This window comes from Leucoraja erinacea, chromosome 14 (assembly GCF_028641065.1).
Source record: "Leucoraja erinacea ecotype New England chromosome 14, Leri_hhj_1, whole genome shotgun sequence".
Lineage (NCBI taxonomy): Eukaryota > Metazoa > Chordata > Chondrichthyes > Rajiformes > Rajidae > Leucoraja > Leucoraja erinaceus.
Window position 1 is genome coordinate 20,314,874 of NC_073390.1, and position 11,673 is coordinate 20,326,546.

Sequence of the window (11,673 nt, forward strand, 5' to 3'; positions counted from 1 at the left end):
TACTTTAAACTACTTTGCAACTGTATTCAATATTCAGGAGTCCAAAGTGCACATCTGAAATGCTTAATTGCCGTGTGATCCATCTTTATTACAGTGTGAGGAATATTGTGGAATGCAATTATTAAATGCTGTCGCTTCATTCAAGCCAATGGTGTGGAAGTAAGACCTATCGATAGGAAAATGCTCATGCAGCTGATGCTGTCTTCTTAGCTCGTGCCATATTCAGATCATGCTTTTGAGAGCTATAATCTGTATATTAAGAGAGAGACTCTGGAGACATCGGGACACATACAGCCACCATGCCTTGCTGGTCCCACTATTACTTTATTCATTGGTTTATTATATTTGAACTTCTGGAGCCTTGAATGTAGCTGCCTATTAACCTTACGTGGATAAATGCATAAACTCAAGATGTTTTATGTAACAGCTCAGGAATGGACCATTCAGCCCACAGTGTCTGTGCTAAACATGCTGCCTGGCGAAACTGATCTGCCTGTACATGATCCATATCCCTCCATTCCCTGCACTTCCATGTGGCTATCTAAATGTCTCTTAAACTTCACCATTGTAGTTTTCCTCCTCCCTGGCAATGTGATCCAGGCCCCCGCCACTCTGTGTTTAAAAAAACTTGCCCTGCACATTTCCATTAAACTTTTTCCCTCTAACATAGCTATGCCCTCTAGTGTTGGATATTTCCACCCTGGGGGAAAAGGTTCTGACTGACTACGCTATCTGTGCCTCTCATAATTTTATATATTTTGCTGTCTCTCATTTGAAATGTAGGAAAATAGATTTTAATAAAAATTCATTTGTGAACTTCCAAGCTCGATTAAACTCGCCTATATCATCTACATCGTTCCAATAAGAAATGGATTTGTGAAATGAGATACTAAGCTGTCATTTTCATTGAGGCTGACAGGTGAAAGCACTGCCACATGGAAAAGCAGCTGAGAGTATGTAGATTGTAGTGTCCTTTGTGAATTAAATTAATTGAGATTCTCAATTTTTTACTCTTCTCTCAGTTGTGTGGCCAGCCTGTGCCCTGTTTGGGTAAAGAGTGATTTACTCCCATTTCTTATAAACGTAGCTATATAAGTTTAAGATTAAAATTATCACAAGCCCCCTGCTGGCACAACTAATAATAGCATGAATAGTATATGGTACTCAGCTGTTCACACAGGAATATCCTTGTTGGGTTATATTGACTTTGCTGATGTTAATAGTGAGGCTGGTCCTTGATTATGCCGGTGGCCTTGCTGAGGCAGCGTGAAGTGTAGATGGAATCAATGGAAGGGAGGTTGGTTTATGTGACGTCTGGGCTGCATCCGCTATTCTCTGCTATTTCTTGCGGTCTTAGATGGAGCTGTTTCCAAAACATGCTGTGATGCATCCCGATAAAATGCTTTCTACGGCACATCTGTAGAATTCGGTGAGAGTTGTTGGGGACATGTCAAACTTCTTAAACCTTCTAAGAAAGTAGAGGCATTGGTGCGCTTTCTAGGCCAATGAAGAACTGGATCTGCAGTGTGAAACCTGAGTGCATGTACCAGATGATTTTGATGGCACATGCAATAAGGAATGTATTTATCACATGATCAGCAACTAATACAGTGTCTTATGCAGTCTGTGATTTGATCTGCTTTTTTTCCCCATGTAGCATGAAGAAGAACCCCCTCAGAACATGAAACCGCAATCTACAGATAAACTGTCAAAAGCGGCTCTCAAAAATCAAAAGAAAAGGGAGGCAAGGAAGGCATCAAAGCAGGTATTTTTTTCTGAAGAAGGGTCCTGGCCAGAGACATCACCTATCCATGTTCTCCAGAGATGCTGACTGATCGGCTAAGTTACTCCAGCACATATGCATTTCTACCATATTACTTCCCCAACATGCCTTTGTTCTCTAGGTAGGGCATTGATTTTCCATGAAATAAGTAGGGTTTTGGGCAGAATAGTGACCAACTGAATTCAGTAAATTTGGAGCAATGCAAAATATTGTAAATGGGGAGGGTAAACAGTGTAAAGGTGTGCATGATCACTGTTCCCTAGAGATTGTAGGACATTAATGGGAGAGGTGCATGTTCTAAGGCCAGGGAGGTTAAGCCAGAGATGTATGGCAAATAGCTAGCTCGTCCAGATGCCTGCAATCTGTGCACCATGTTACCAGGATACGGTACAGAGGAAATTAATTAGGATGCCACCATCATTGGAAAGCTTTTGATTGAGGAAAGATTGGAAGGCTGGAATTTTTTTTGGAACAGATGAGACAGGGAGCTGGATTGAATTAAAGTGTAATAACAAGGAACTGCAGATGCTGGTTTACCAAAAAAAGACACAAATTGTTGGAGAAACTCAGCAGTTCAGGCGGCACCTCTGGAGAACATGGATAGGTGATGTTTTGGGACGGGTACTCCAGCACTTTCTGTATTTCTTTGAATTAAAGTGTATGGAATTATTTAACCTAGATGTAGAGAGGCTGCACAATGGTAGCAGTAGAGTTGCTGCCTTACAGCGCCAGAGAACCGGGTTCGATCCTGACCTCGGGTGCTGTCTGTGTGGAGTTTGTGTGCTCTCCCAGAAACTGCATGGGTTTTCTCTGGGTGCCCCCAGTTTTCTTCCACACCAAAGACCTACAGGTTTATAGGTTAATTGGCTTCTGTAAATTGTCTCTGGTGTGTAGGATAGTGCTAGTGCATAGGTGATCATTGGCCGGTGTGGACTACAGAGCTTGTTTCCACGCTGTATCTCTAAAGTCTAAAGGATGGGATGAACCATCAATAACTAGCTGGCATAGATACACATATCTGAGTGACTGGGTGGAAGCATTAGAAGGAAGATAAAGAATATTTTTCATATAGGGGTAGGTGACATCTGAAACTCATTGAACATAGGCCCATGGAGGCAGAAATCCTTATCTCTATAACTTTAAAATTCTCATCTTGTATGTGTGTGTGTATATGTGTGTGTCTTTATTTTTTCACAAAAACACTATGCGGTAACAATAAGAATTTAACATATTCTGACACATTTTCCCCGTTTAAGCAGTGAGCTGCTTCACTTAATATTTATGCTTTATTTCACGACTTATTGTTGATTAAAGTTTAAAAAAAAAACTCCCTTTTAAAACAACCAGCTTCCACTTATGACGTCACAATGAGGTGGGCGGGCAGGATGACTCGGCTCGGAGCCAGTTTCACACACAGAATATTCCACGAGCTTCGAGTGACGTCAGGGGAGGGCCGCATTTCTAGAACGTTCCACAAACGCTTCACCGCCTACCCAACGGTCGACCTACGCGGCCTCACTCGGGGTCCTCGGGTCCACGTAGCCTCGCTCGGGTCCTCGGCTCCATGCCCACCTGGGCCTGGGCTGGTGTCGAGCCTGGAGCTGGAGAGAGGGCGGGGGCTTGGGACAGGGCCGTGACGGGGCCGAGAAAGAAGCCGCAGGTGGAACAAAGGACGAGCCGGGGTCAGGAACGAGCCCGGAGGTGAAGTCGGGGCCTGCACTGGAGCCCACATGGCGGCCGAGCTGACGGATGCAGTCTACAGCCAGGGCCGGGCTGAGTACAAGAACCAGGCTGAGTTCCAGGCCCTGGCGTTGCTGCTCTACGACCTGGGTAGGTGCTGCACCAGGGAATCGAAGTGAGGTGAGGAAAGTGAGGGAAATTAGGACTGAGATGGGGTGGGGTCTCTACCTCCCTTCCTTCTCTGCCCCTCTCCCTCCCTCTTTAAACCCCTCCCCCTCCCTCTACCCTCCCTCTCTACTCCCCTCCCTCTCCCTCGCTATTCCACTCCCTCTCCCTCTCTATTCCCTCCCCCTCTGACCACCCCGCTCCCTTTCTGCCCCCTCCCTCTTTTTGGGATTATGTCATTAAAGATGGGTGACTTCCTGCCCCTCGAGTGCATTGGTGAACCAGATAGTCATGACTGTCAAAAGCCTAAGAGAAAGTTGACATTTGCAATACAAAATTCTTGCTCATCTACCCATTATCTCTCTTACCTTATTTCTTGTAGGAGAGCAGATCTGACATCATTCAGGAAACACCAATTGATCCTGAACCTAGAGCAGTCCCCTGTCCTGAGAGTCATGGAGACCCTGAAATGGAGAAAAAAATTAAGAACATCAAAAAAGTAAGTATTGTGTCTAAAAGAATGTGTGGAATCAGAGATGAGGACCATGACTTTGTCGGAGAGAACTAGCACCACAGACTGATACGCCTTGTGGTTAACCAGGTCAAAATTTATTATGGTGCATTAGAAATGTTTTATCTCTAGGTGGTGCAGCAGTAGGGTTGCTGCCACACAGCCAGAGAACCATGTCGATCCTGACTACAGGCATTCACATTCTCCCTGTGACTGCATGGGTTTTCTCTGGGTGCTCCGGTTCCCTTCTAGATTCCAAAGACGTGCAGGCTTGTGGGTTAATTGGCTTCTGTACATTGTCAAGCGTACAGGTGATCGTTGGTCTGCGGGGACGGTGAACGGAAGGGCCTGTTTCCACGCTTTATCTTTGAAGTCTAAAAACAAGCGTCTGAAGTTTATTGATTATCTTGCAAAATCTGTTACTGTTCACCTTGACTCCAATACTCTCTCTATTGCAGAAACTTAAAGCAATTGAACAGCTGAAAGAACAAGAAGCTTCTGGCAAGCAACTGGAAAAGAATCAGGTGCAAACAAAATTAGTGTTTCCCATCTTGGGAATTGTGTGGTGCTGGCGGGAATCAAATTATCAGGCATTGTACAGATTGCATTCTATTGTGATCAACACGGGGGAGGGGTGGGGGGGGGGGGGTGTAGCTTTGATGGTTGGATGTCCAACAGCCTCTGTTCAGCCCTCTTATATCTCACTAAAATTGCAGATTATCATATGCAATCTTGGGTATAGCCTTTCCCTTTTAGGAGCAATCATTCAAGGAATTGCTTCATTTATTTTGCTGCAGAAACAAAGAACTGCAGATGCTGCTTTATACCAAAGACAGACACAAAGTGGTGGAGTAACTCAGTGGGTCAGCCAGCATCTCTGGAGAAAAAGGATGGGTGATGTTTTGGGTCGGGATCCTTCTTCAGACTGAAAGTAGGGGGTGGTAGTGGTAGATGAAAAGCTGGAGGCGAGAAAAAAACAGGACCAATCAATATTTACAAATAACCTCAGACAGGGCAGTGCCTGGTAGGTCCACTGTTGGTTAGGTAAGGTGTGATCTCAAGAGAAGCAATGTGGACCAAAGATCTTATAGCAAGCAAGATAGATCACTCGACGAAAAAGACTTAGTACGGTCATGGGCAGATTCATGGGTAATTTTCGGCCCCATTTCCGGCTTCCGTCTCCGCACCAAAGATCCCATAGGATACTAGTGCGGAGATGGAAGCTAGTTACGGAAACATCCTCGTAAAAATAAAAGTTATTTGATAAAAATCTTCTCCTCATTTTCAGAATTATAATTTAACACAAACTGTTCCCCTGCAACGTTGATTACACTGCGGGTCGGGTTACGGAAATGGATGAAAAAAATGCCCACGTTTCATTCCGTTGCGTACTACACGTCAGCCCATTGCATTTAGCAGGAGTGATCTATCTTGCTTGCTATAGGATCTTTGATGTGGACAACTATGGAGCTAGTAAAACAACTAGGGTGGAGGAAGGGGGAAAGGAAGGAGGGAGGGCAGAGGGGAGGGGGGGTGTAAGATTAAGTTACTTAAAATTAGAGAATTCAATGTTCTCGTTGGTTTTCTCTTAAATTTACTTGCAGAAGCACAGACGTAAATTTTTCCATGAACCAATAAAATTGGTCTGGGCAATAAACATAACTTTCGTTCTAAATATACATAATTAAAATGTACTTTATATTGACTCTCTGATGTTCTGTACATTGATTTGTACTGGGTTACGGTTCTACAGAAAAAGTTTACTTTGTGTCATGTCACCCTCTCCCCCAAGAGGAATGTGATTGCCATGTTTCTGGAGGTAGTCTTCAGTTGCGTTTCAGTGAGAGATAATTGACTTGTCACCACAGATGATACCTGGCTGAAATGAATTGTATTTTATTTTATTGTAGCACAATGTTCTCAAACATTCTTCAAAAATGAATCATTAATTTTTCAAACACTTCATTCAGTAGAACTCGGCTTTATTCTTTCTCTTTCTGGCGAAGGAACCATCTTGACTGAGACCAAAGCGAGACTCGGATCCAAGTATAATTTAAATCTTGGTACTCTCTGATCTTTGGTTTAAATTTAACCAATTGTGCTGTTGGGGAAATATAAGCTTTATGGCTTCTCATAAATTCATATGTGATAGGAGAGAATTAGGCCATTTGTCTTCTCGGGTATAAATATTATTATTAGTTGCATTTTTTAACCATATGTCTCCATTTACAGTTGGAAAAAATGCAGAAAGAGGAAGCACTTTTAAAGGAACTAGAGGATCTGGAACTAGGTCTGTAAATTTATCCAAGAGGATTGCAATACCTGGCTTCACATAAACATGGAAAATTATTTCATTATGAAATTTAAGTGATAAAAAAATCTATATTCTATGCAATGTAAACGATTTGGATAATGTTAAATGAACTTGTGTATTCGAATAAGAGAATAAAAAAATGCTCTACTGTCAATAAACCTGTACTTCTTTGGATCCGCAGGGTTTAGTTTAATTTAGTGATACAACATGGAAACATGGTCGTTTGGCACACCAAGTCTACGATGGCCAGCGATCACCCCCGTACACTAGCACTATCCTACCCAATTTTTACCAGGCTAATTAACCTGCAAACCTGTACGCCTTTGGAGTGTGGGAGGAAATCGGAGCACCCGGGGAAAACCTGTGTGGTCACGGGGTGAATGAAGGAACTCCACACAGACATCATAATCATACTTGATTAGCCAAGTATGCTTTGCAACATACGAGAAATTTGATTTGTCTTAGCAATAAAAAGCAACAAAACACACAAAATATATTTTAATATAAACATCCACCACAGTGACTCCTCCACATTCCTCACTGTGATGGAAAGCGAAAAAAAAGTTTGATCCTCTCCCTTCTTTGTTCTCCCGCGGTTGGGGCACTCGAGCCTTCCGTTGATGGGACGATCTTGGCTCCCGTAGCCTGCGGTCGGGCCCTCCTCATCGGGGCAATCAAGCTCCCGCATCGGGGGGATCTCAGCTCCCCCGCACCGGGCGATCAGACCCCGGGTCGGGGCTGGTCAAACCTCCTGCGACTTTGGAGCTTCCCAACATCAGTCTCTACCCGAGACTGCGAATCTCTCGATGGTGAAATCCGCAGGCTGCAGTTGGTGCGTCGATCTCAGGCAAGGGATCGCAGGCTCCAATGGCAAGTCCACGTTCCCGCGCTGGGACTCAAAGTTAGTCTCGAGCAAGGCCGCCAGCTCAATGCTGTTAGGCCGCAGAGCGACTGGAGATACGATCCGGAAAACAATCGCATCTCCGGCAAGGTAAGAGATTGAAATAAAGTTTCCCCGACCTCCTTCCACCATCCCGAACATAAAACAAACCAGAGAACAATAACACATACTTCTTAAAACATTAAAAATAATAAAAAAAAGATGAAAAGACAGACAGACCGTTTATCAAGGTCAAGGTTTAACTTCTACCATGGTGGCATTTTTTGTCATATATTCTCTGATGCCCAGAAGTATTAAAAAAATTGTTTTGAATAAACTCAATGATTGCCGCCCCCCGCTCTTCACAGTTGTGAATTTCACATGAAAAGTCTTTTCATCTGAGGCCTAAATTCCTGCCATTCATTTTGAGTTTGTGACTCTGGTTCGAGAGTCCTCAGCCAGGAAAAACATTCTCCATGCATCCACCCTTTTGAAACCAGTAAGAATTTTCTAAGTTTTCAGTTAGATCTCCTTATTCCTCTTAAGTTCATTACTTATAGCCGAGAAACCTCCCCTATCATGTCCTGTACGCAAATTAGCAAAACAAATCCAATCAAATTAATTGCAGATCTATCTCCTATTAATCCTATTCTTCTAATGTCTACGAGTACAGAGATCATCTCCGGACTTTCAGCAACACAGGAAAATACAGCAGCCAATTTACATGTTATATCAGCTATGAAAGATTGACCAGAAAATCTATTTTGTACTTTGATTAGGGACCAGGATATTCTTCTTGGGGAAATTCTTCAAATAATCAAATGAGAAATGTAATGTCCACCTGGAAGGAAAATAGCATTGCAGTTTCACATCTCATTTCAAAGACAATGTTGAGCCAGGCTAGATTATGTCTCTTAGTCTCTACAGCAGAATGTCACCATTTGAACTCTGAAGCAAAAATTCTACCACTGAGCTAAATCTACACCGAGGCATGAAATAAAATAAAATATCAGATCTCAATTTGATGTAAAATGATTTACAAAGATTACAATATCAGAGCTTCCAACTCTCACGCTTTGAGCGTGAGAATCACGCAGGCAAACTCTCACGCCCTCACGCTGATCAGAAATTTCTCACGCTCTGTGGTGAGAAATTCTGTGATCAACGAAAATTTCAAAACTCGGATAAACTGCATGGTCCGCGGGTGTTGGAGAGCCGGGGCTGAGGGAGGGATGGAAGCAGCGGGGAGTCGGGGCTGACGAGTGTTTGTGGGTCTGACGAGTATTTGCGTGGCTAGCGTGTTGCTCGCTGCAGCTCTGGCCATGGAGCACTCCGGACAGTGCAAGTGTCCCAGGCCATCGGGGGCGTCGGAAGCGCCGCTGCCGCGAGAGTATCTGTGCCGAAGGGACAGACTCTCAAAGGGAGGTGGAGAGAGAGAGAGAGGGAGGGGAATGAGACAGGGAGACAGTGGGGAGAGATTCAAGATTCAAGATTCAATTTATTTGTCATTTGGACCCCTTGAGGTCCAAACAAAATGCCGTTTCTGCAGCCATACATTACAAACAAATAGACCCAAGACACAACATAATTTACATAAACATCCATCACATCGCTGTGATGGAAGGCCAAAAAAACGTATCTCAGAGAGAGGGGGCGTGAATGGAGAGAGAGAAGAGGGGAGAGGTAGGGGGAGAGAGAGGGGGGAGAGGAGAGGGGGAGAGGGGGAGAGAGGGGTGAGAGGGAAGAGAGCGAGGGGGGGGAGAGGGAGGAGAGGGGGAAGAGAGAGGGGTGGTGGTAAAAGAGAGGGAGGGGGAAAGAGAGAGATGGGCAAAGAGAAGAGATAGAGACAGGAGAACGAGAGGGGAGAGAGCAAGGGGGAGTGAGGTGGGAGGGAGATATGGGGGGAGAGAGATGAGAGGGGGAAGAGAGAAGTGAGAGGAGAGACAGAGAGGGGAGAGTGTGGAGAGGGAGAAGGGGGGGAAGGGAGAAAGAAAGGGGGGAGAGGGGAGAGAGAGACGAAAGAGGGGGAGAGAGGGGAAAGAGGGGAGGGAGAGTTAGGGAAAGAGGAGAGAGTTAGGGGAGAGAGGGGAGGGGGAGGGGGGGGGGGGGGGGGGGTGAGAGTGAGTGGAGAGAGGGGGAGAGGGGAGAGAGAGTGCTTCCTGGAGGACAACCAGTGGCTGCTGGAAGTAAGTACCAGCACTGGGTAGAAACGGTGGAAGATAGTGGACTTCAAATGGGGGTGGTTGGTGAAAGCATCCTGCTTGCCTGCTAGATTTTCACTTACTTTAACTGCAGGAAAAATGTTCCCGATGTTGGGGACGTTCAGAACCATGGGTCACTGTTTAAGAATAAAGGGGGGGGGGCTGTTAGGACTGAGATGAGGACAAACTTTCTTCACGCAGAGAGTTGTGAATCTGGAATTCTCTGCCACAGAAGGCAGTGCAGGCCAATTCACTGGATTCTCAAGAGAGAGTTACATTTTTTTCTTGGGCTAATGACATCAAGGGTGCAGCAGGCAGTGAAGAAAGCAAATGACATGTTAGCATTCATAGCAAAAGGATTTGAGTATAAGAGCAGGGAGGTTCTATTGCAGTTGTACAGGGTCTTGGTGAGACCACACCTGGAGTATTGCGTACAGTTTTGGTCTCCTAATCTGAGGAAAGACATTCTTGCCATAGAGGGAGTACAGAGAAGGTTCACCAGACTGATTCCTGGGATGGCAGGACTTTCATATGAAAAACGACTGGATAGACTCGGCTTGTACACGCTAGAATTTAGAAGATTGAGGGGGGATCTTATAGAAACTTACAAATTTCTTAAGGGGTTGGACAGGCTAGATGCAGGAAAATTATTCCCGATGTTGGGGAAGTCCAGAACTAGGGGGTCACAGTTTAAGGATAAGAGGGAAGTATTTTAGGACCAAGATGAGAAAATAATTTTTTACACAGAGAGTGGTGAATCTGTGGAATTCTCTGCCACAGAAGGCAGTTGAGGCCAGTTCATTGGCTATATTTAAGAGGGAGTTAGATGTGGCCCTTGTGGCTAAAGGAATCAGGGGGTATAGAGAGAAGGCAGGGATGGAATACTGAGTTGGATGATCAGCCATGATCATATCGAATGGCGGTGCAGGCTCGAAGGGCCGAATGGCCAACTCCTGCACCTATTTGCCATGTTCTATGTTTCTATGATATGGGGAAAAAACAGGAAAGAGATACTGATTTTAGATGAATAGCCATGATCATATTGAATGGATGTTGTCCCGAAGGGCCGATAGCCTATTCCTGCACCTATTTTCTATGTTTCTATGCTTGAGTATATGGCAATAAAACTCGATCACGATTTTGAAGCATTCATGCATGGTGGAGGTATAATGTGGTCATAGAGTGATACAGTGTGAAAACAGGCCCTTCGGCACAACTTGCCCACACCCGCCAACATGTCCCAGCTACGCTACCTGCTTTTGGTCCATACCTCCAAACCTGTCCTATCCATGTATCAGTCGAACTTTTTCTTAAATGTTGGGATGGTCCCTGCCTCAACTACCTCCTCTGGCAGCTTGGTCCATACACCCATCACCCTTTATGTGGATAACGTTACCCCTTAAAAAGTTACCTCTTAAAAATACTTCATACAAAAAACATTGAAATCATACTTCTACAGTGCACTAAAATATGATTTTAATACATCAAATTTCAAAAGGTTCTTACCGTGGGAGGGGGGACACCCTTCATCCACACCCTCTCCCCTCTCCCCTCTCAGTTGCTCCACTCCTTCATCGGGTACCCCCAAGGCCAGTAATCAGTGATCGCACAGCCTCCCCCCTTTCAAAAACGCTCCAATCCAATTTAAAACATATGTATTGCATTCAAGTGTGTTAAAAGACTTGCTACAGTATGCACCTTATTGCACAATTTCAAGCTGAAAAATGCAAATGTTCCATACCAATGGGAGGGGACACCCTCCTCCCACCCCCCACCCCCGTCGCTATGCTCCCTCGGGCTTGGTCTCTCGCAATTTCTCACTCCCAACTCTCACCCAATGTTGGCAGCCCTGCAGCACCCACATTGCTCTGATATGTTGGTAGCAAGCTTTCTAGCTGCAAGTCTGTGCGCAGGATTGGTGCGAGAAACAGTATAGTCCAACCCAGGCAGACAGCAATGTCAGAGTATCAGAAGATCTGCCCATTGCTTATCCATATTGCAATCATATTTGTATTTTGTTTGGTCAATAGGCAACCGTTTCTTTTTGTCACTTGTCTATAATTCAATAATGTCATACTCCGTAGTGTTCGGACCTATCTTTCAAGAAAACACCCCTGCCACTCATGTGCCCACCCCCAG

General features: G+C 44.8%; 1 protein-coding gene across 2 annotated transcripts in view; it reads left to right on the forward strand.

The window, feature by feature from the left end:
• Positions 1-6,633, forward strand: part of eif2a (eukaryotic translation initiation factor 2A) — a 38,143-nt gene extending 31,510 nt beyond the window's left edge. For both annotated transcript variants that reach the window (XM_055645725.1, XM_055645724.1), the window contains exons 11-14: positions 1,658-1,765; positions 4,011-4,127; positions 4,598-4,663; positions 6,372-6,633. In XM_055645725.1, the coding sequence (XP_055501700.1) occupies positions 1,658-1,765; positions 4,011-4,127; positions 4,598-4,663; positions 6,372-6,437 (357 nt within the window). In that variant the 3' untranslated portion in view covers positions 6,438-6,633. The remainder of the gene's footprint in view (positions 1-1,657; positions 1,766-4,010; positions 4,128-4,597; positions 4,664-6,371) is intronic.
• Positions 6,634-11,673: the final 5,040 nt, after the last annotated feature.